The following is a 22,913-nucleotide window of genomic DNA, read 5'->3' as shown; positions in this document are numbered from 1 at the left end:
CTCAATTTAGAAAGTAAACAAGTGCTGGAGGAAGACCTCGGAACAGAAGAGCAGCAGATGGGCCTCTGCTTTGATTTATGAAAGCATTAGGAAGAAATGGCTGCAGAAAAAATTAGCTAATATTTCTCAGTCGTGGCTTTCAAGTTTCTGCAACATTTGAAAGAAACCATTTATAGCATGAATCTGATTTAAAATCAAACACACTCTGGGCCACTTTGAACACACACACCGGTGTATCTCAAAAAACGAGAACATTGTGAAAAAGTAGAATTTTATTTTTGACTGACTTCAGAATGGAAACTATTTTGCATTTATTCAATTTAGTGAAATATTTCTAGGCTTTCCTTGCAACTTAATAAAAATGGCTTACATATGATGAACACACAACATTTTGTATTTCAGAAAACTTGAATAAAGTGATGTTTCAAACAGAAATATCAAGTTTCTGAAAAGTATGTTTTATTTCTATATTTAGTTGTTCTTGCTTTTGCTTAGTGCTGCATAGATGTGTAGCACAGAGGCGACTATCCTTGAGTCTGGTGTTTCTCATTTCCCTCTTGACAATAACCCGTAGAGGAGGTTCATGTCAGGCCAGTTAGTGGATCCAGTTCAGCAGAGCAACACCATGGCCTTAGAAGCAGCTTTTGGTAACTTTGATGGAGTGGTCAGGTGCTAAAGCCCTGCTGTAAAATGATATCAATGTCTTCCAAAAGATTGCCACCAGAAAAAAAGCATGACATGCTCTACAGCTTGATGGAAAACAGTTGTGTTGACTATGCACTTTAGAAAACACAGTGAACCAGCAAACACCTACTCTGAAACTTTACACTGGAATTCAAGTACAACATAATATATTATGGGCTTCTCCTCCTAAAGACTGTGGAAAATTCACTTTAAAATGCAATGCAAACTTCAATAAAAAAAACAGACTTTAAGCTGCTGACTGTCCAGTTCTTTCTGCGTATCTCAAGTAAGACACTTCTCACCTTGTCTTTCATTCAGTAGTAGTTTGCTATGATGAATATTAGGCTTGTAGATCATGTGTAGGATTCATCTGCGTGTGTTTGCTCTTGAAGCGCTGACTCCAGCCTCAGTCCATTCCTTGACATGTTGACTTGGGCTCCAATGTTGTCAGATCTCAATTCAGTCAAGAATCTGATGTGCTAGAAAAACACGGGAACTCTAAGATAGCAGACCTTGCAACACAAAACGCTTAAACAATCTTCTGACAAAATCTTTGTGCCAGATTTCTTAATTTTTATGCTGCACTTTTAAGCCTGCTCTACAGACATTGTCAAAATTGTATTGGGAAAGTCTGAAAGTCCTCATCTAGTAGTAATGTGATTTGTGCTGTTGAGTATTGGGGCACAGGTTCACTTCTTTAGTTTCAAGAGCCAAGTCTCAGTTCCCAACACTTAATTCTTAATGGACTGATGAATATTAATGGTTTAGCTGACCAATGTCTCTCATGGTACTCTAATGTTTCAATTCTGTATCAGCTGTATCAGTTTTAAAAACGAAAAAATGGATTTGAAGGAATAGGTTTCCCATTAGAGAAACACTATAAAAATATCGGTGAGTGGTGGGGACCTGAGAATGGTTCTTGTACCTTAATACTTCTTTTTTCATACAGTCGACTTGATCAAACCCTGGTCTTTGCTTGTTTTTGTACTGCCCCAAATAGAAAAATATTTAACCTTAATATCTGAAAAGTTATATTTTGTATATTATTTGGTTACAGTGGTTGAAACATAATTTCTGTCTTTAGATAAAATAGTCAGAAAATAGGAAACAGCTTGGTTCCATGTAGTGCTTCATATTATGAAGCACATTTGTTGTCTCATTCATAAATTGGGCATTAGTCTTACCTTTTACTGTTAGATATATACTTTTTTTGAAAACATTACTGTTGGTTAGATGTCGGGTAACTCTGTGTGGAAATATATTGCTCTGCCGGTCTGTTCCATGTCATGTAAAATAGTAACAAATAAATAAATAAACAGAAATAACTATTGTGAATCTGCGTAATACAGAGATGACTTTACCTCTCTCAGTGTGTACACTGGTGTAAAGTAATATGAATCTGTTTTGTATCTGTGCTTACGTCTTTCTGTAATACTTTAGCTCTGTGCCGTTTCTAATTTACCTTTTCCATTGGTCTCTGTTTCTTAAAGGCTGTGTTCTCGACCTTATGCCTTTCCACTCTTACTGAGAGTTTGTGTCAAGTTGAAGCACAAGCTGCTAATCTGGTAATCCTCAATCAATACCAGCCACGTCTCTCTTCTTCAGATAAAAGTGGCCTATCTGATAATTATATTTCCCTCTCCATGTCTGTAAAAGGTTGCCCTTTCCTTCTGTGCTTTGTTGTGGTCCTTGGGATTCTTCTGCAGGAATCAATTCTATCTGATCATATTTAAAGGCCCTTTTATGCACATTGTACTCATTGAATAAGCATGTAACATTTGCACTGCATTATGTGTCTTGAATCTGAAAACGTGCTTTAAAATTGATAGAAAAAAATCTAGATGTGTAGAATGTTTTAGCCGTGCAACTCTTTGATCATCATTGGTAGATATTGTTAAATAGGGTGATGGCGCTTTTAAAATTCAACTGTCAGCCCTGCATATTTATAACAATATGCACCATTTTTATCAGGCTCTGAGACATCCAAAGCCATAGTTTTGTTACTGCTTCTAAAAAAAGAAACATTTCTTTTTTCCCAACTCTAGGTCTGCCTGCTTTCAAATACTGAATCTTAAAGATTCCTGGAAACATTTTAATTGCATTTAGCATATCAGTGAATGAGAGAAATCATACTCTTTTTCTTTGACACTGACCATGTCCTTGGAAAAATAATTTTATCTGAAGTTTCCAAACACGGCTTGTAGAAGAGTAAAACACCCCGGCTAGTCTTCTTTTGAGTGATTAAAAACAACAAAATGGAAGTCTCTCAAGTGGTCTAGTCAAATTCTGAACCTAAATACTTCTGAGATATTGTGACATTACCTGACACAGGTTTTACATGTTTAAAGACACTACAATGTAGCTAACTTGAAACTATTCTCCACAGAGGAGTAGACCCAAAATCACCTCAAGGTGAAGCAAAAGGCTCACTGCCAGTTATTGCACACAATTGATGGCAGCTGTTGCTTAAAGATTAGGATTCCTACAAAGTGTCCTTTTCACACAGAGCCAAGTAGATTCACACAGCTTGCTTTCCCCTTAAAACTTAATTTACTTAAATCATGTTTCATTTGAAATTTCTTTGATCAGAAACATTTAAATGAGAAAAAAACACAACATTCAATAAATATGGTTTAATCCTGCTTTTTCATATTTAAAAGACAATTTAGGTACTTCTATTTTGCAGTTTTGGTTCGCAATTCCATTTGTCTTATTTTTGACTTTGCAATATATGAACCCTTGGCCTCAATTTTAATTAAAAAAAAGTTTTATTCAGCAAACTTTTCTGGTTTTAAGAACAAGCTTAAAAAGAGTGTTGGGAGAGACGATCAGTGTAAAGACACTGTGTTCCATGTGGCAGCTCCTTGTGCAGCCAGTAGGGGGAATCGACTACTCGCACTGGCGCCAACCCCTCTGGTCTTCACTCCTCTTTCCCGTGTTCTCTCAGGTTGTGGAAACGCTGCAGCCCGCTGGTCTGTGTCTGGATCCCTCACTCGCACAGAGCTGCTCAAGACCCTCCCACCGGCTGGGCTGGGAAAGGAGGAGGCAGTGTGTGCTCTGTTAGTAGCTTCGAACGAGCCCCCTTTACCACCCTGTCAGTGTGGAGGAGAAGGAGAGAGAGAGGCTTGGATACTGAGTGACAGAGGAAGCACACGCGAGAGAGTCAGGCTGCTTAGATGAGCGAGAGAGCCGAGGAAGAATAAGAAGCACGTTTTATAGAAGCAGATAACAGGATCACAGACGAGGGACTTCAGGACACAATTGCTGTCTTTTTTTGTAATCACTTGTCTGCTAACTGGAACTGTGTGGATTGGTTAACAAACCAGTGGATTTTTGAATATTTGCCTGTGCCACATCATTTAAAAACTGGGATCTTTCTCTTTTATCTGTGCTCCTGCTGGCTCCTCTGCTACAGACTGTGATTGCTTTCCGTGTCTGTGTCAGGCTCTGTTGTTAGACAAAGTGCATCTGTTGGCAACTGGCGCTGACAATATCTTCTTCTGTCAAGCAGGACAGACATCGTCAAATCAGAGGAGAGAGAAAGTGTATGTGTGGGTGAGCGTGTGTGTAAGAGGTGGGAAAGACAGAAAGCGAGGGGCAGTGAGAGAGTGCGATTAAAGCCAAGCCAAAGGACTGGAGTGAACAGCTTGAATAGAGAAGTGAGCCTATACGTCCTAACCCGTTTTTCCTTACCATTCCTTTCCTCCTCCTCTCCTCCTCCTCTTCCTCTCCCATTCTCAACCTTCTTTGGACTGCCAGAGCTACTGCCACCTGCACCTCCTTGCGTCTCCTCTTTCCTCTTCCTTTTCTACCTCACCCTAACTATCCAATCGCGAACTCACCGCTCTCCGTTCTGGCACTTTAGAAAATATTTCTGGTCCATCAGTAAGTGGGCACCTGCCTGGTACCAAGTGTCGGGAACAGCGAGACGAAAGTCATCAGGAGCTCCCTCATCAGAGGCGGATCTTCTCGGAAGCCCAGTCCGACACACAGACCTTGTCTTCTCCCCAGAGGACCGGCTTGCAACACACTGGTGCAGACAGCAAAGCCTGGAATTGCACAGCCCCACCGTCTCCTCCACCACATTTCTAGCTACTTGGCAGCTCCCGCCCCCGTGTCACCATTCCCTGCCTCAGTGCTAAGGATTCCAGCTACATGGGCAAGCGATTGGAGCAGCAGCCAATGTACCCTCAGTACACCTACTACTACCCCCACTATCTCCAAACCAAGGTATGATGCTCTTCAGCTGTTCTTTGATACCCGCTCATGCGATGCACTCGTGCACTCTTGTCCAGCCTCCCTCCCACTCTTCCTCATCCCAGGGGACCCCTCCCTCTTCTTCCTTCCTCTTCTAAATTCACCCTCCACATCATCTCTCACCAGAGATGGGATTTGGTGGATAACTGGCCTTGGCTGTGATGGTTTAATGGCAGGCACTTCTTGGAGGCTAGACGTCTATGTTTGTCTGTAAGCTTGTGTGTGTGTTTGTGTGTGCATATACATCACTGAGTGAACGATCAAGGATAAGGGATCAAGGTTGAATGCTCTAGGCTACTGTTAGTCCACACTTGCAGACCGTAACTGAAAGCTGTCCATTCTTCACCGGCAAGCTGCTGAGCTTCTAGTGAGATTGTTCAGTCTAACGTGTTAGATAATGTTCATTTTAGATTCAGTCATCTAATCAAAACTACAAAATGACAGCCTTTTTTGTTCTGTTATACATTAGGCAAATGAAAAAAAAAAAATTGGATCCAAAAATTAATTTGCTAATGAAGTATTTTCAAGCTTAATGTAGGCCATTGTTTAAAAGCTTAATGGACGCTTTTCTGCGGGAACTAATTACAGCATGAAGTTGATGAATCACATAAGAGCAGAAATGTATTTTTGCAGCGTAGTTTAATGAAAGATTTTTTTTTTGTTATTTCTTTTGATGGTTTGCTTGTGACATAGAGCAGACATGGGGTAGGCTCCCCATGTTTGTTCAAGCTGTAGTATGCATCAGTGCTTTTGGGATGGCAGCCCAGGCCTGGGTCCTGATGGCTGCCAGGACACTGGCTGGGCACACAACCCAGACATCATCAAGGGATTAAAATGGAAGCCTTTTGGGGATTACTCTATTTGTTTTTCCACCACAATACGTAACACTGACTTCTGTCTGTTTTAGTGGCATCATGATTTATAGCAGTGGTTGAAAAACATGCTGCAGGTGTGCACTTAAACAATTAAATGATCAGGTCTCATTTGATTTTATTTATAGGTTTTGTTTTATGTATACTTTTTTGCAAAGTTCTACATTTTTCCACATTTCATGTCATTGCCACTACAAATTGATTGGGATTTTAATTTTTAGTCCACCATAAAGAAGTCCATAATTACAACGTGGAAGGAAAATGATGCATGGGTTTTCGATTTTTACTTAAGCCACAGCTGCAGATGCTTAGAGGAGGCATGTCTCCACCAGTTGTGCACATATAGAAACTAATATTTTACACATGCTTCTTTGCAACATATCTTAAACTCCAACAAATGGAAAGAAAGGCATTTGTAAACATACATTTTTAATTTTCAACTACTTAATGGGATTTCCTTGGTGGAATAAAGGTTAAATAAAAAAAGTCTGGACATTGTTTGGGCCACACGAGATAAAGACCGTTTTTGGATCTAAACAATTCCCTCACATCTCCATTATAAATTAGATTGGTAAAGATCATTCCCAAACCATTATACTTCAACCACTATGAAGTATAACTTGATTTCAGTTCATTACGTAAAAGACCTTGTGACTCATCCTTAATGTATTAGCTTAATTAGGAATACATATTCTATGTAAAGGATCACTACCTTTTTTTGTTTTGTTTTGAAGGCTCTACAAATATGTTAGCACTTTTCTGTATCATAACTGTTCACAAATATAACCAAACCCACCATCTATGGTCAGCTTAGTTCCACGACATTACATGAGATGTAATGGTGTCTGACATTTAATCAGGGGATGCTGGTGTCTCCAAAGGTTGTGTGCAGAGAGGAAAACTTATAACTCGGTGTCTGAGTGCAACAGTTTGATGATCCAACACTTTGTCTCTGTTCTTTTTGAAATAATTACTTGACTAAGCTCTTTGTAGCCCCTGACCAGAAATTGCTCAAAGATCCTTTTTGAACCTGTTCTATTCAAAACCCTTTTTGGTGCTAAGAAAACTACCCAAAAGCTGTCGAACCCTCCAGCGAAAGGTTTGTGATTTGTGTTAAGTGCGTCTTTTGAGGAGTGTGTTCCCACAGTGTTCCCAATGAGGGGCCAAAAGTGTATAATAATTTAGGACATGGCATCTGTTTGTTGCTCTAAAAGTAGAGGCTGGTTATACCTGCATGCATTATTGTCTCAAGAATCACATATGCATCTGTCTTTGCTGACATCATGCTATCATGCAAAGTTGATTTTGCTAACTGGAGAATTAATTCTTTTGTTCACAAACGTATCCCATCGTGAGTCTTATTTTCAGTGTTTTCTTTGCATTTCTCGTTTTTCCATCGACTCCGGGACAGGAATCCTCCTCGCCGTCATAATCATCTACCAGTACTTTGAGATCTTTGTTATGACAATTACTGTACACACAAACTGTAATGACTGTCCCTGTGAAACGTCTGACCACTGAAGAGTATGTAGTCACCAGAAAACAAACATAGCAACAAGCCCAAGATTTTGCCTTAAGGGTTTTTTACTCTTGTGCACTGAATCTTTTCAGCCCTGCCCAGAAGATGTAAGAGGCTGTTTGGGTTTGATTACAAAAGAAATCCCGGGCTTGATTGCACACTCTTTGATCTTTTTTTTATTTATTTTTTTGCATCTGCTGAAAGTAATTTGTATAAATCATTTTCAAACTATGCTCAACAGGAGGAAAGTTGAAACATTTCAACCTTATGGTTTGAACAATAATAAACAAGTAAATACAACTTGATAATGATAGTTTCATCCTTTCCCACATTAACATTTCAACCTCCAACTGGAAGGACCTGACTGCAGCCCCACCTGGCAGTCCACTAGCTTTCCCCCTGATTTATAGTTTAATACATTTGTACTGCTGCCATATGGCTTCCCTCTCTCTCTCATCCACGCCTTCGCTACTCCCTCTCCTTCCCTCCCTCTTCTCATATCTCAGAGCTGCTCATCTCAGGGGCCTCTCAATCAAAGCATGCCCCTTCATTCTCCCATGCTCTCCCTCCCTCTAGCTACTTCCTCTCTGCTCTCACTCTCTGCATCCCCACTCTGTTGCAACAAACCCCCCTTTCCTCCTTTGCCCATGCTGCAGTTCATTCCCAAGGTCAACGCAGATCCAATCTTGCAACAGTCAGCATTCAATGTATCCTTGAGGAAGCCACTAAGGTCTTGTGTCACAAAAACCGCACCCAAAGTGGGCAGCATAGAGCAAGAAAAACACGCATTCTTGTCTTGGAGATTGGCAAGGAGCGTTTATATTACTTTTTATTATTAGACAGTGTGGCCTTGTAGGTTAGAGTCAGTAGAGAGGAAGAGAGGCTGGGAGAAAGGCCAGCGCATTGGGCAATGTGGCCAAGTGGGCTTTAGAGCACCATGTCATGCTCTCATTAATGATCATTGATAGCTCGATTACACAGAGGGGAGACGAGTCTTGGCTGGCAGGTTAAACCACTTGACATAATCACATGGTAGTCACTACAGCCCTACATTTATGTAAAATTTTACTGCATGAACACAATTTATTGAGCCATATCCTTTGAAATCATTGACTTTTCTGATCTTTGTTGTTGCTGCGTTATTGATGTATTGCCTAACTTCCCCAAAGACATGAATGAGGGAGCATATATATCTTGCTTAGATTGCAAGACAAGTAATATCTTGAATCTTTTTTTTTGTTCTCTGCTCTTTATTTTTCTGTGCTGACACAATTTTGCTAATCATGGTAGCAAGTTTTTAAAAGTACAGTACTTTATCCTGCTGCAACTAACAACTTATTAAATTAAATGTCTTGAAAATTTCATGATTAGGGAATATTTATGTCGCTTAAACTTTAGTCAAATTTGGAAACTTTACTGTTAAACTTTAGAGGTTGTTCCAAATCTGACAAAATAAACCTACTGGCCATTTTATTAGGTACACCTTAGTACCTCTTGGGACTTCAGAACTCCTTCTATTCTTCATGGAATACATTCAACAAATTATCCGAATAATTTTTGGAAGTTTTGGTATATATTGATATGAAAATTGAACAGGTGTTGGTAATAGAGTTGATAGTAAATGTTGGTGTTGGTGTACACAATGAATTTGTTTTTGCTGTATATTTGTTTTGGACACAATTTGAATGTCTTTATTAGGTGAGCATGAGATCACATAGAGACTTTCCACTTTGATAAAAGTACTATGTTGTTCTCTTATGAATACCAACATTTCTAACATTAAGTATGTGCTTTTAGTACAGAATATTCATAGTGCTGCAAAAATAATATTACAATTACTACATTTATAATATCTTTATGAGATCTTTCTAGAATGGCATTGATTTCCGACTTCTTTTTGAGCCGAGATGATGATTGTAATTTTGACTGTTGTAGTTCATCAGGACTCTTCAAGATGAAAAAAAACAAAACTGTTTTAATATTTGATTTGGTGATGAAGGAAAATTTGTCCAATTTTAATAACATTTGGAATTACTTGGTGCAATTCTATCTATAATATTTATTCAATATTAATTAAATATTTAAGCACAGACTAAAGTTAAAGTTAGAATAAACACTCACAAAATCTAGTAAGAATGTAAAACCTACTTATTGCAAAGTTTATCAGTTTGACATAACCGGGTTAATTAGTAGAACTCTCTACTTATTAAACATGTTAATTATTAACTTGCCATAATTAATTACTATATTTCTAAATAGGCAAATTAGTTTTTTTGTTTTTTTTTTTTTCCTGTAGGAGGGAAAAGCTTAAAATTCTTTCAGCCAGGTCATCCAACAATGAGCAGCAACAAGTACTGAAGGGGCAACCCAGTTCTAATCTCTGCTTCACGGAGCCGGAGAAAAATGAAGGAACTTCTGAAGTTTTCAATAGAAGGTCTTTAAACAGTAGGGAGAAGATGGAGCATTTTATCAGTCCTCAAGCTGTATCTTTTACAACCTTTGTATACTCTGATAACATTAACCTATATCCTTATAAGTACTTCCCAAATGTCTGACTTACAAATGTACTTTTAATGTTTTTGGGCTATAAACATGCAAAGTTTAGAAACTATTAAAAAAAGTATTGGTTTAACTCTCACTTTCTGTGCCTATTCAGGAACCATAAAGGTTCAGGGAAATGGTGTCAAATAATTAAATAAAATTAAATGAAGAAAGTCATAACACTATCAAAGATTATCTTGAGACATCTCTGCCTTGTCCTCTTTGCGTCTGATCTGATAATGAGATGTACATCCAGCATGTCTCTTTTCGTCCGTATTAGAATGTAAAAGTCGCAGAATGAGATGAAACAATAACATTTGGCTTCCTATTGATTAGTGCAGCAGGGCGTAGCATGTGCTTCTCTTTAGCTGAATTATTGATTCCTCAAGGAGGATTTGTGTGTTTGTGTGTGTGGCTTTTATATGAGGTTATGGCTGCAGGGAGCTGGCAGGATGTTGCTTTGATGAAAGAATTCTTTCATAGGGGGCCTATTTCTGTCTATTCCTGGGATAATCAGTGCATGGAGTTATTTGCCAAATTCCAACCTTTTATTCACCCTTTTTCATTATTGGCCTAATGGCACGGGCGGTTCACAACTTGTCGTAAATTTAGCTGTAATGATAGGTAATGGATGGGCATCCTAAATAAGAAAATTACTGTAAAACGTAATCCGTGCAAGTCTCAGCATTGCATTCTCTCCTCCCGAGAACTATTATAGCTGTCGGTTATTATTAATAAAGACCATATTCAATGTAAAATACATTTTTTACCAAAACTTGTGCGTGTTATTGTTAAGTGTTTCATCAAGGCCACGGCCTGTTTTGGAATTTTATTAAATAAGTAGCTTGAGTAAAAATACCAAAGTTTTATAGTGTTGTAACAGTTGTTCAAAAACTAAAGACCAATATGAATTTCTTCTACCGGTAATTGAATTTATTTGAAACTGAAAATCTAAAATTTCCACTACAACTTATCATTACAATTATACAGTCATAATGAACATTTATTTGTTCAATACGACAAATAAATGTTCAGAAAAATTAATGAATAATCACCGGCTAAGTTTAGATATAGCTTTCAAGTTCATATTGTGCAGATTTTTTGTTTTCTATTCTATTTGGAGAATAACACAAATGTAACAAGTTAATATTTGCTAGTTAATAAAGGCTTTATGCTCAGGTAGCCTGTCTGCCTGCAGGGGGCCACCTCTTGTAGTTTCCCAGCTCTAGTCTTAAAATATTGACACCATATAAAGCTTGAACTATTTAGTTTCTCCATATCTGTATGTTGTAACCAGAAATTTTTCCAAACAGTCAAATTTGTCTTTGTTGTGAGAAAAAGAAAAATCTAATAAACTAAAAAGAGCCAAAAGAATGGGTTGTAGCATTGCTACTCCATATAGCAATATAAATCCTAAAATATTCGCAAAACGCTGAATGTCTGTTTCATTTGCAACAATTTATGAATTGGAGTAAACCCTCGTTTTTCGCGAGGTTTGTGTTCCGAAAAGAACCCGTGAAAGGCAAAATCCGTGAAGTAGTTACCTTTTTTTTTTCTTTTTTTTTTACAATTATTATACAGCATTATTAAATACTTTACATTGAAACCAAAGAACAAAGCCTGTTTTCAGGCCGAAGCATTTTTTAAACAAATAACTACAGTAAAATGATCTTTTTAATCATCAACACAAAGTACAGTAGGACAAATTGTGACTTGTGTATTTCACTGTTCCTCTGACTGTGACACTGTGGCCTGACTTCGCTCTCTAGCGTCTTTTTCTTCTGAAGCATGTGGTGCAGGTGTGTTTTTTCGAGAGAAGAATATAATTATTGGTAGTTGTTGTCTTTTTGTCTTTTTTGTTGTCGGTAGATGTCTTTTTTCTTCTGGGCAAAAATATTTGCCAAAATTTGCCAAGCTGTATTATGTATATTTAAATACCGCGATAATATTGGCACACAGGTAAAGAAGAGCGGAGACTGTATAGCTAATCAGAATGTAGAACACAATGCACTGTAAAAAAAATAAAAATAAAACTGCACAAAAAACTCTGCGAGGCTGTGAAAGGTGGACCACGTTCACTGTATTTCTTCAAAAAGAAATTTCTCTGATTAGATCTTTGTCCAGTCTTCGTATCAGGACAGGTTGTTTATGCATCTTCATTTATAACATTTAGTTATTACTTTGATTTCAAAATATGGACTAGAATAAAAACTCAATGAAATTATTTGGCATTTGAAAGTAAATGTGCCTATTGCAAAGTTTTTCAAGCTGATAATTACTGATATCTGCTATATATATATACATACTAGATGATCGCAACTTGCCATGAGTAATTTTAAAAGTTGAAGTAGTTTTCAGTAATTGAAGGAAATGTTTAAGTAACCTTCTGTCAGCCAGTTGAACAGCAGTGTGCAGCAACAGGTAAAGGAAGGGCAGTGCTGGATTTGTCTGTACTCCACAGTGTCATAGAAAAAAGTAATGCTTTTAATGAAAACAGTTAATTTTATGTTTGCCCTACTTTCAGCCAACCCTTAGGTCAGGAAACCCTTAAACTATTGCAGATAATATGTCTGGAATACCTGCTTTAAATCCTCTCATTTGTGATGCTCGGCTGTCGGTGAATTGTGTGTGTGTGTGTGGTGCTGCTGTACCTTTTCTGCTGTTACAGTGCTGATAAGCTAGGTCATTACATACCTAATATGAGGTATCACAAACAGCCGGCAAACACTCACTGACAAAGGGGAGTGTGGTTGAGATGTGGGTAGCGGGAAAGCTGTGCTATAGTCAGCGTACAACAGAAGCTGAGAGGAGGGGCAGATTGAGGTATATTTAGCTGAGGCCACTGTCCCCGGCCTTAAGTAAACACAAGTCAATGGAGGGCTTTGAGGAGATCTATACATGTGTCTGCTGTTGCTGTATGCACCACTTGTACATATAATTCTTTCTAAACATAGGAGGCAATTGGACGTTCTGTGTCTGCACTACTGTATATTCTGGATCTTATAGGAAGGGCGGAGGGAGTATGGGGACCAGTTAAAAGTGAGGAAAATGGTTGGCTTACATTACATGGGTTGATCCTTTGTGCTACAGACATAACAATGGAGCTTTCTAAATCTTCCTTTAATGCCGTGATAGATGAAGGGAAAATCTGAGACAACAAAGAGAAGACAGATGTACATAGACAAAGAAAGGCAAGTAAAATCAGAGAGGAAAGCAGCCATGATTCCAAAAACTACTAATACAATGCATACATATTTAGTGGCACACCTGACAAATATGTGTGGAAAAAACTTAAATTCATAGTAAATTAATAATTTATTGAAGTAGCACAATCAAAACATAAAAACAACTTAAGTTGAGTATATTTATTCATTATGAAAAAAATCATGTTCGGGGGGAAAAGCTTTTTAACAAAATGACCTGTGGAGTAGTTGCTGGTAGACTTGTTGGCTTGTTAGAATAAATATAACTAGAGGATTTCTTTAAGTTCAACACATTCTAGGAAGTTCAAAGTGTTTCCTAACCTTCTATTTTCCTGAAGTATAAACGTTATAAAACAGAGCCCTATTCACTGGACTATAAAAGTTTTTTTATATCATTTGGTAAAATAGATGGCAAATGTGAAATTATCTCAATGCTCACTCATAGAAATCTTCAACAAATACTGCCATCTTAGGCTCAACATGTCTGCAGTCTCAAAGGTCCTGTCCACTTGCCAACCAGTGATTTGGGATAGCCGCTAAGAAAATGCCTTTTATGTACTACCATCATAAAACTAAACATGTGGAGTTTCTGAAATGGTACTGGGACTTAAACTTGAAACATGTGCTTGGTTTTGAAGTGAATAAGGTTGAGAATATTATTAGGATTATTTTACTGCGCCATCCACATCTGTTGGTTATCTGTGACGTGAACTCAGCTAGAGCCTTAGTTTCCTCTCCTTAATATCCCTAAAATGTTCATCACGCACTTTGATTGCTCCAAATATCCAGGTTTTAAATTACTTCTTCTTGAGGCCATCCCTGTTTGGAGTCAAGGAGAGTATGTTTTCATTATTGCTAAGACTGAGTAATTCAGCTCATTTCCCGTCTTCTAATTCCTAATATGTTCTTTGTTACTGACTGAAACACAATCCTGCCCCACCTTTCTGTGAGTTAAGTCACTGTCTTTTCTCAGAGCTCTTTGTTAGAGAACCAGATATTTATTTAAATATATACACAATAAATGTTTCATTTATTTTTTTTTCAATCCTTCACTTCAACGGATTGGCAAATGTCGATAATTGACCAAGATGTGCTTGTGTCCTGTTTTGGCTGAAGGTTTTTACAGCTGTAAAATATCAATTTGTGAGTCAGTGGAGCAGACAACTCAATTTATTTAGTATGGGCTCTTTATTTAACTACATCCACAGACATAGAGATGCACTTTAAACACTTATCATCTGTCAACAGCCAAGCCCCATCTCCACACCCATACATTAAGATTGTGTTTGAATTGCTGCTTCGCACAGCCTTTCAAGGAGTACACCACAGAGGTGGGTGCTAAGACCTGGCCCTCTGACACACATTTCTTTAGCTATGTTTGCAGAATGCTCTCAGAACATCACTGTATGTTTTCAGTATTGAAGATAACCACAAAGAAAAGAGGAACATATATTTTATATGTTCTATGGAACATGGCTACAATTATTTCTTTGTCCTAAGTGTGAAAGACCTTCAAAACTACTATCACACATCACAGTAAAGTCTGACTCCTTGAAAGAAATATAGGAGTGGGTTGTTTAAAAAAAAAGTGTTCACAGAATTGCAGACTGAAAGATATATCTAGTTTGTAAAGTTTCCACAACCTCTTTGCCTTGTAAACACTACAGTGCTAAGAGTTGGTAACAAATTCTCCTCAGCTTGTTTGCGTCATTGAAGTGTCCTTGTACAAGTCACGAAACAAAATACCTGCTCACAGACTTGGAGGTTAATACACAGGGGAAATAAAGCATCAGAGATAAATGTCTAAAGTATAAAATGATGTGCTTGGTGGTGGACGTCTAGCCCAAGGGAATCGTGTCTCTGAACTCACCTTCCCTGACCATCTGGAGATAACTGGTGACTCAGGTCTGCACTTTAACATGAAGGAGCTCACGCCTGTGGAGAGAAATGAGGAGAGAAGAGGGTGGAAAAGTTGTTTTTAACTTAAAAATCTAAGTTAATGCATTGAATACATTTATCTTTTTTTTTTCCAGCACTTGCTTTATTTCAACATTGTTATATTTTATATTCATTTACATATTTTTTCATAGCATTTCTTTTAAATAGGAAAAGAAAGAACATGCTGTTCAACAAAAAGCAATGAATGTACTCAACACATACAACTAAACACTAAAACAATCTATTTGTCTCCTTCATGCGTTTAAAAAAAAATACTCTTCAAAATAGGAAAGACAGCCAAACATGTGGTTCAGCTATAATAAAATGCAAAAATGTTGGTCTCTGAATTTTGGGATATTTCCTTTTCAGACGTTGTGCAAATCACACTTAAATTCTGATGACGTCTGATTTCTGTGTATTTAGAGCACAGAGCTCCCGCAGAGACAGTTTGAAGGGAAACTGAGCGACAGGAGAGATGCCGTTTCAGACTTGGAGCCAGATAAAACGAGACACATGATGTGCCCCTCAAACCCAACAGTGCAGCAGGACTCTGCAAATACACCTGCTTTTTTCCCCTCTCTTGTTTTTATTAGCCCTTTCTTTTTGTAACAGAGTATCTGCCTGGAGCTGTCTAGCCTGCCCCTCTGTTTCACTCCAGTGCCTTACTAGCAAGGGACCTGCTTTGTGTTATTACGCTCTACTTTATGCCTCCCCTTTTCAAAGTAGTGGGGTACAGTCTCAAGTTGTCTGTCTCTTTCCTCTTTTCTGCTGAGTGTTTATTTATTCCCATCACTTTAGCGCAAACTGCTCCTTTTTTACTCTTCTTTTTTTTTTTTGCCAAGTCTGCCTTAATCTCTAAGTTTTCTTTCATGTTGTCCCTCAGTATAATTACCCTTTCCCATCCGCCATCACTCTTGCAAGCTTCTTGCTCTATTTCCGGGAGCCCCTGCTGTCTGTTGGGCCTGGTGTCCTACCATCTGTGCAGTATGCCAAAAGTGGTAACGTCTTTAGCAAAGGCAGCTCTCATCAATATAGGAAATTAATCAAATGAAAGTCAGACTTATCAATCAGTTGTACATTGTCGGATGGAAATTTCTGTGATTTTTTTATTTATTCTTTTTCCCACATGTGTATATGTAACATATATTAGGTCAGAAGTTGATATGCAGCCAGAATTGACATTGATCTTTTTGACATTTTACACACAAAATTACACATTTAAAGTCAATAATAAATATGTACAGTGGACCCTACTATTCAGTTTTTGCCGATCTGGCTATTTATCAAGTTTTCTATGGAACATAACTCAAATTAGTTGTGGAATACCTGCCTATTTGCAGAAACTTTTAAAGTGCACATGTAAAATATTTGACTGGAAATGATCAAATGTGATGAGCGATGTGCCCCTCTAGCTATTAGCTCGTGTTTGCAAAGCAGCCAATGAAGGAGCTTCATTCTTTAGCCTTGGTAGTGACCGTCTGTAACCCAAGAGTGAAAATAGGAAAGACTATAGATATTAATTTCTGCCGTTATGCTTACAATTTCCACTGTTCATATTAATGCATATCAAGGTATACTTGGCGTTTAAACTATTAAAATAGAAAGTTATGTGTGTTCTTACAGGGAGTCTCATGAATTGGCTTATCTTAGCTATCCACAAGTGAGTGGTCCCTAATTCTGGGGGCCCACTGTAAATGCAAATCCTCTAATTTTTAGTCTGCCGTCCCGCAAACACTTTGTGTTTCCGTCATCAAGTGTAATACATTACTCTGACCTGATATTTCACAACTCTTCTTGGCAGAATTTGGTTTGTTATATGATCAACTTGGTTGGGGTCAGCGCTTTGAGGTGGTCTTTTAGGGAGATTATATTAAACTTGTTTGCTTGAGATAATTTTCCAGTTTGAATACCAAATTTTGATAAAATTGTATCCAAATGACTCAAACTTTCCATCTCAGATGAAATCAGAGGAGTGAAGATACTTTAAATCGACCCAATGAATGCTCAGTTTATAGTAAACCATATTATAAACTGGAATGCTCATGACAGAAGAGCTTGCTCCAAATTGGAAACTTTTTAAACTTGACTGAAATATGTAACTGCCAACATAGAGAAGTCAAATGGCTTCATCTGAAAAAGTTTGAGCCTCTTTGATGGTGGTTGTATCATGCTGTGGGACAGTTCTGTTGTCAATGGCACTGGTACACTACACAAGGTGTACCAGTGGGCATATCAATACAGACAGAAGGCTATTTATAAAGTTTTTAAGATTATTTCAAATTACCTTCAGACCAATGTAAAGTAGACATAATGGGGTGTTCCAACAGGTCTGTGATCCCAAACACCGTCTGCATCTGGTTCAGGAACAGATTTATAAAAAAAAAATCTACTTGTACACCCAATTCTTGTTTGTAATTAACGTTGTGTGTTGTGCTATCATTTCGCCCCAAACAAGAATGCTGCAGAATAATACAATAATAATTTAAAGCCCCAAAATTGGGATGGGTGTATGTAAGCTTTTGGGCAGAACTGCATGGATTATTCTTTACCTTGTTTTTCATTTTGTTCTGTCAAATCGCTCACTCTAAAATTGTGATGGTGATTCCACATGAATTAAGAGACTCTCAGGCAAACAGTGCTTGCTTAGGCTCATACCAAGTGGGGAGAGCATGAATAAAAAGGGCAAATGAAGAACCAGGTCAAGACAGCAGAGCAGTGAGGGTGAAGGATGTGAGCCACGTGCTGGATGAGGAGGAGGAAGGAGGTAAATGCACCTCGTGAGAGACAGACGAGCAGTGAGGTAGAGAAGGGCTTTTGTTGCTCTTGTGTAACTGTAGCTTTCTTTTTCTGCTGTCTCTACTGCCCTACCTTTGGCATGCTGGTTCACATGCAGATTACTCGGGTTGCTGCTTTAGGCAATTCAAGGGTAAGAGGAGGTTGGGTGGAAGCTCGGCATGGTAGCATTTACTGAGTCAGACTCGGCCAGCGTAATTGCTCCTGCATTTTTAATGAGTGGCTGTTGCGCACTCTTTAAGGGTGCAGTGCACTACAGGATCCCTGCATGGTTGCATGATAGTGCAGCAGAACTCCCTGTCCACCCTCCAGTCTGAGGGCAGATCAAGAAGACACTTCAACCCTCTATGGTTTTTCGCTAGCAGGCTGGACATGCTTTTCTAAAGTGTTCATACCTCTTGAACATTTTTCACAACTTGGGAAGTTATAATCACATCCTTTATGTATTATATAATATAGAATATTGAAATAATGGGGAAAAAACACATTTTGAAAATAAATTTTTTGTGTGTAGATCTGAAAATTGTGGCATACAGATATATTCATATTTTCATAAAATGCACTGCAACCAGTTGCCTTCAGAAGTCACCTTATTTGTATGAGGAATCCCCCTATGTCTACTTTTATATGAGTAAATACAACCTCAGAGAAATTAGTGAGCCAAAAGCAACATAAAGACCAGTTGGCTTGTATGTAAGCCCTCGTCTACATCGAAGCACATTAATTGAAATAAGTGATAAAATAACCCTAAAACTCAATGGGGTTTATTGTTGTACCCCAGTAAAATGTGAAAAAGAAACTGTTAATAAAAATACTTTTGCAAAGCTACTTTTTCAAAAGGTCCTGCTTCTACAAACTTTACTGAAACTGAGTGCTTGTCTTCTGAATTTAGTTCACCAATCACAGGAAACCCCTTTGTCTTGTTTAATGCTTTGAAAAACCGCTGCCCCATGCTGATCCAAATAATACAAGCAGTCCTGTCATATGTTTCTAGCTAAGAACTGGGCTCACTTCCTAGTCTCTGGCCTGCCTCATTACCAGACATGTTATGGTAAACCGCAAGCACCCTATGGTGAAGAATCCATAATCAGAACAGTCTCAAATATGCATTTCATTAAAGTCTTTTCCTTCAAAGTATTGTAAAAGGAGTGACATTTTTCTCTTCTTCTGCAATCAAATGCAGGAACGCCACCTGCAGAGATAAACACAGTCGGGAGGATTATTATTTTTCACTGGTGTCTTTCATTTATCTAAAGATGTCATAGTTGGGCCAAGAATAATAATAAAAAAATTTGACTTTCCACATGTCACTTAAAGGAATTAGCTTTCCGTTTCCTTGTGGCTGCACAATTCGATAACCAGGAGTCATCACCCACATTTGCAGAAATGGAAGTGGGAGGAAACCCTGACTACAGACACACAAATGGTAGTGTAGCTTTACCGCTTTGATTACAGTAGGAGGCCCCGGTCTCTCCTCTACCAAACACGCACATTGGCTGCCTGTAACATTTACTCTACACAGCTGCATTAGTAGTGGCAGGCTCAATGAAAAATACCGTGTCACGCATAGCTTGAAAAATGGCTCCGGAAAAAGCCAATTCTGCCATGAATGGGGATAAGCAAATAGGCATGAGAGCTTGAATAGCTGCCAGTCCTGTTAGATCCCCCCATGTCCCCACCTCTCTCACCCAACCACAATGAGCTCCTAAACAAATAAGAATATGTGCACCAATTTAGAGCAGCAGATGAACCTTGCGGAGCCTTGTCGAGCAAGTGGGGGGATTACCAGGAGCAAACATTCCTTTCTCCCAGCTTTATTTGAGTTAAATGACTCAAGCCAACCTCTTAGACGCTGCCTGAATGGTTTCTTTGGCAGACCCTTCCACTGCTCCAGCTGCTTTGGAGGCCGCGAAGTGTACACATTAGTCACTGTATGGAAAAACACAGAGCAGGACAGGTAGGCGGGATGAATTAGATTGCAAGGACACTGATGTAGAGAGCGAGCCCAGCCAGCGGAGTGTCCAACCAAGAAATAAATAGAAAGAAAAGGCGAGTAGAAAGCCCTGGGCATGATAATACTCCAAGTGGAGGAGAGATTATTTTTCTTCACCAGTAATTAGTAGCACATAAACAGCCTTTGGCACGAGAATTAAAAAGTGCCACCATGATATGTGATCGCTTTACAAGAGGCTGGTTTTCTTTCTTTTCTGTGGATAATCTGGTCTAATCATGAGCACGGAGGCTCCACAAACTCTGAAGGTTTTGGTTAGTTGTAGGTGAATCTCTGAACATAGAAAATGTGTTGAAAAGTTTGACGCTGAACACATCGTTGTGTTCAGGCAGTTGAAAGTCACCTGCATCCCAGAGAGAAACAGGTGTTCAGAAGGAGTATGAGGGGAATAAAAAAAAATCAGAGACATCTCTTCTTTCTTGTTTCTGTTAAAATATGTAAAATATTACTGGTGTAATTTTTGAAGAAAAATGCAAATGTTAGCATTTATTTATTTATTTATTTTATTCTGTGTTTGCTTGTCCTTGGGCTCCTCAGAAAATGTACGAAAACAGCCGCTTTGAGAAACGGTTACTAATTCTCTCCCTGCTTTTTCTCTCTCATTAGCTGTCGTGAGTGCCCTGTGGAGGACTTCTATCCATTATTTATCTCTAGCCCCCAAAAACAACAGCTGCATGCTTGTGTAACCACCATATGTTATGCTTCTCCCAACATATTGGGAAGAACAGCGTTCTACGAAGAGCTGTATATCAACCCACAGAGATCTGTTTCCAGTAGTGTTCAGATGTGCCACACTTGAATTGTCTTCTAATCTTTTAATTTTTTTTTTCCTCAACCGATCAGCGGGAGAAGCACAGAGGCTTCCTCCAACAGCGAAGGGCCTTTGCATTTGTCATGTAACCACAATGCCACCTTGCAGAGTATTTCTAGATGCGCCAGCATCAATGGAATTGTCATATGGGGAGAAGAAGGTCACATTAGGATTTAGCCAATAAAGCAATAAACCCTTGTTGAAGCTGCAGTTGGCGCTACAGAGTAAATTCTGTCTGCTCAGCACTTTTGAGTCTGCAATTAATCACTAAGCTGACATTAGCCTGCCGCCTTGAGAACGCTGGATAAACACGCCCGCACGGCAATGGTAAGCCAATGTTCTCCAACCCAGACCCATGGTAATTGTGAAGACATCTGTTGACACTTGTCTCTCTCAAAAGTGTTCAGAGACTCTGTGGCCTAGTTGTATAGGATTCCAATAAAGATCAAGGTGAAGTACTGGTTTGCTGCTTACTACTGTGCTAAAGCCTTGCTGCTGTTCTTTTCTTTGTATTTATTTTTCAATGAGTCAGAAATTTAGGATTTTTCCTCTTTAACATTCCCTACCATAGACAATGGAAGTCAGTAGTACACCAGCATTGCCTTTATTAACATTTCTAATTGTAGCATCCAAAATTTGATCACTATGTAAGCCAGGTTGTTATAACATATGGACACATAAAAATGTTCTGGTGCTGTAGAAATTATGCAACTTCAATAGATATTACAGGCACATCTTAATAATTTGGGATATGTGTTTCAATTTTCGTTTGTCAGATTAAAAGCTAATTTTACGCAACTTTTAAGGAGGTGCTGGACATAGTTTATTAAGTTCACATTTCTGTATTAATTTATTTTTGATTAGTGTGATGTAATATTCAAATCTTAGAAATTAAATAATGTTTTTATGACTTAGTAAAGGGGAAATTGTGAAAAATAACATAAATTAAGGCTTACCCAACAGTTTGTGTGTGAGTTATGGAAATAAATCACCTTTTCAATCATCAGTTGTTTTAAGATGCACCTCTATATTCATTACATATGTGCCACTGCTACAGAATTAATGCTGGTTCTTCTGCTTTTCTGGTGGAATAGTAGCTGTTTAAAGCCTCTTAGCCTTTTGAGGCTTTATTAAGAGGATTTCCGCCAATATGTGCTTTTCTTTGTTACTGCAGTGACAGTTGGCATTCGGTGTTGTGCCTGCTTGCTTCTCCCATCGAAGTAGCAGCAAGTCTGGAAAGGTTACAAAAGCATTATTTCTAAGTAGAGTTCTGCAATTTTTTTTTAAATTTAAGTTAAAATTTGTTATAACTGCAAATGTTGTTCTGCCAAGTAGGCGTTTCTCTCTTCTTTTTAAGCAATTAATTTCTGTTTTAATACAGTATATTACGGGTTAGATACCTTTTAAAAAGTGGATGCATCCATTAGCCGTAACCTTGAATTTTAAGCAACACTTTGCATATTCCAAAATAAAATGAAAACACGGTGATCAGTGCAATTATTGATGAGATTTGGACTTTGAGGAATTCTTTGTGAGAACTTTACAGTATTCGTTTAAAAAAATAAATAAATCTTTTGGTTTGCTTACTGCAGTGCATTGCACACCGAGTTGCACGATCCTTTCGAAAAGTCCTAAGATGCTGAGCAGATATCAGCATCCGCTCAGCATGTTAGGATTTAGATTTGACTGTAAATGAAAATAATTGAATATTTAGGGGAGTTTCTAGCTGTAAGTTGCCAAGCTCATGTTGCTGGTGAGCAGCTTTAAAAGTATCAGCAAAGCGATACTCTGCTTTTACGTCTTTTTTCTCCCTCAGCAGTGTGGCCATGATTTTCTGGTAGAAAGTTATATTTGCATTTCTTCAAAAAATATGCATTTGCTTTGGTCTTCTCGTGAATTGTACTAACATTCTTACTGAGACATAATATAGCATATGTTTTTTTTCTGGTTTTTCTTGGCATTGTACAACTTGTCCTTGAATTCAACTGGCTGTGATTTATTCTACTTGTAAAATTGACACACGTTGAACCTCTTCCATTTGTGTACAGTCTTTCTCACAGTAAAATGATGAACAACAGATTGCCTCTAACTCCGCTTCTGGGCTACAGAAAAATTTCTCCTAAGATCATCTCTGATAATTTAGCTTTTTAGGATACTGTTGACATACTTGAAATGCTCCACACCCGCACACTGCCAAAATTCATCTAAGTCGTTTCCATTCATAGCCTACGGGTGCTACCAATTGAAAACAGGAATAATATTTCTAATATTTTAGATTTCTTTT

General features: G+C 38.2%; 1 protein-coding gene across 16 annotated transcripts in view; it reads left to right on the top strand.

Annotated features, from left to right (window-relative positions):
• rbms3 (RNA binding motif, single stranded interacting protein) overlaps window positions 1-22,913 on the top strand; it is a 312,168-nt gene that overhangs the window by 79,419 nt on the left and 209,836 nt on the right. For 6 of the 16 annotated variants that reach the window (XR_006372711.1, XM_044138153.1, XM_044138151.1 and 3 more), the window contains exon 1: window positions 3,785-4,914. The exons of 9 other annotated variants lie outside the window; for them this stretch is intronic. Coding sequence is in view for 6 of the 7 variants with exons in the window: in XM_044138153.1 (XP_043994088.1) it covers window positions 4,840-4,914 (75 nt within the window). In the remaining variant the exon portion in view is untranslated. Of the gene's footprint in view, window positions 1-3,777; window positions 4,915-22,913 lie in introns of those variants that run through there. One more of the 16 variants, XM_044138155.1, reaches the window with a different exon arrangement.

The sequence above is a fragment of the Gambusia affinis genome, linkage group LG14, assembly GCF_019740435.1.
Source record: "Gambusia affinis linkage group LG14, SWU_Gaff_1.0, whole genome shotgun sequence".
Lineage (NCBI taxonomy): Eukaryota > Metazoa > Chordata > Actinopteri > Cyprinodontiformes > Poeciliidae > Gambusia > Gambusia affinis.
Note: the sequence above shows the minus strand (reverse complement) of the source record. Positions and strands in the feature narration are given on the sequence as shown.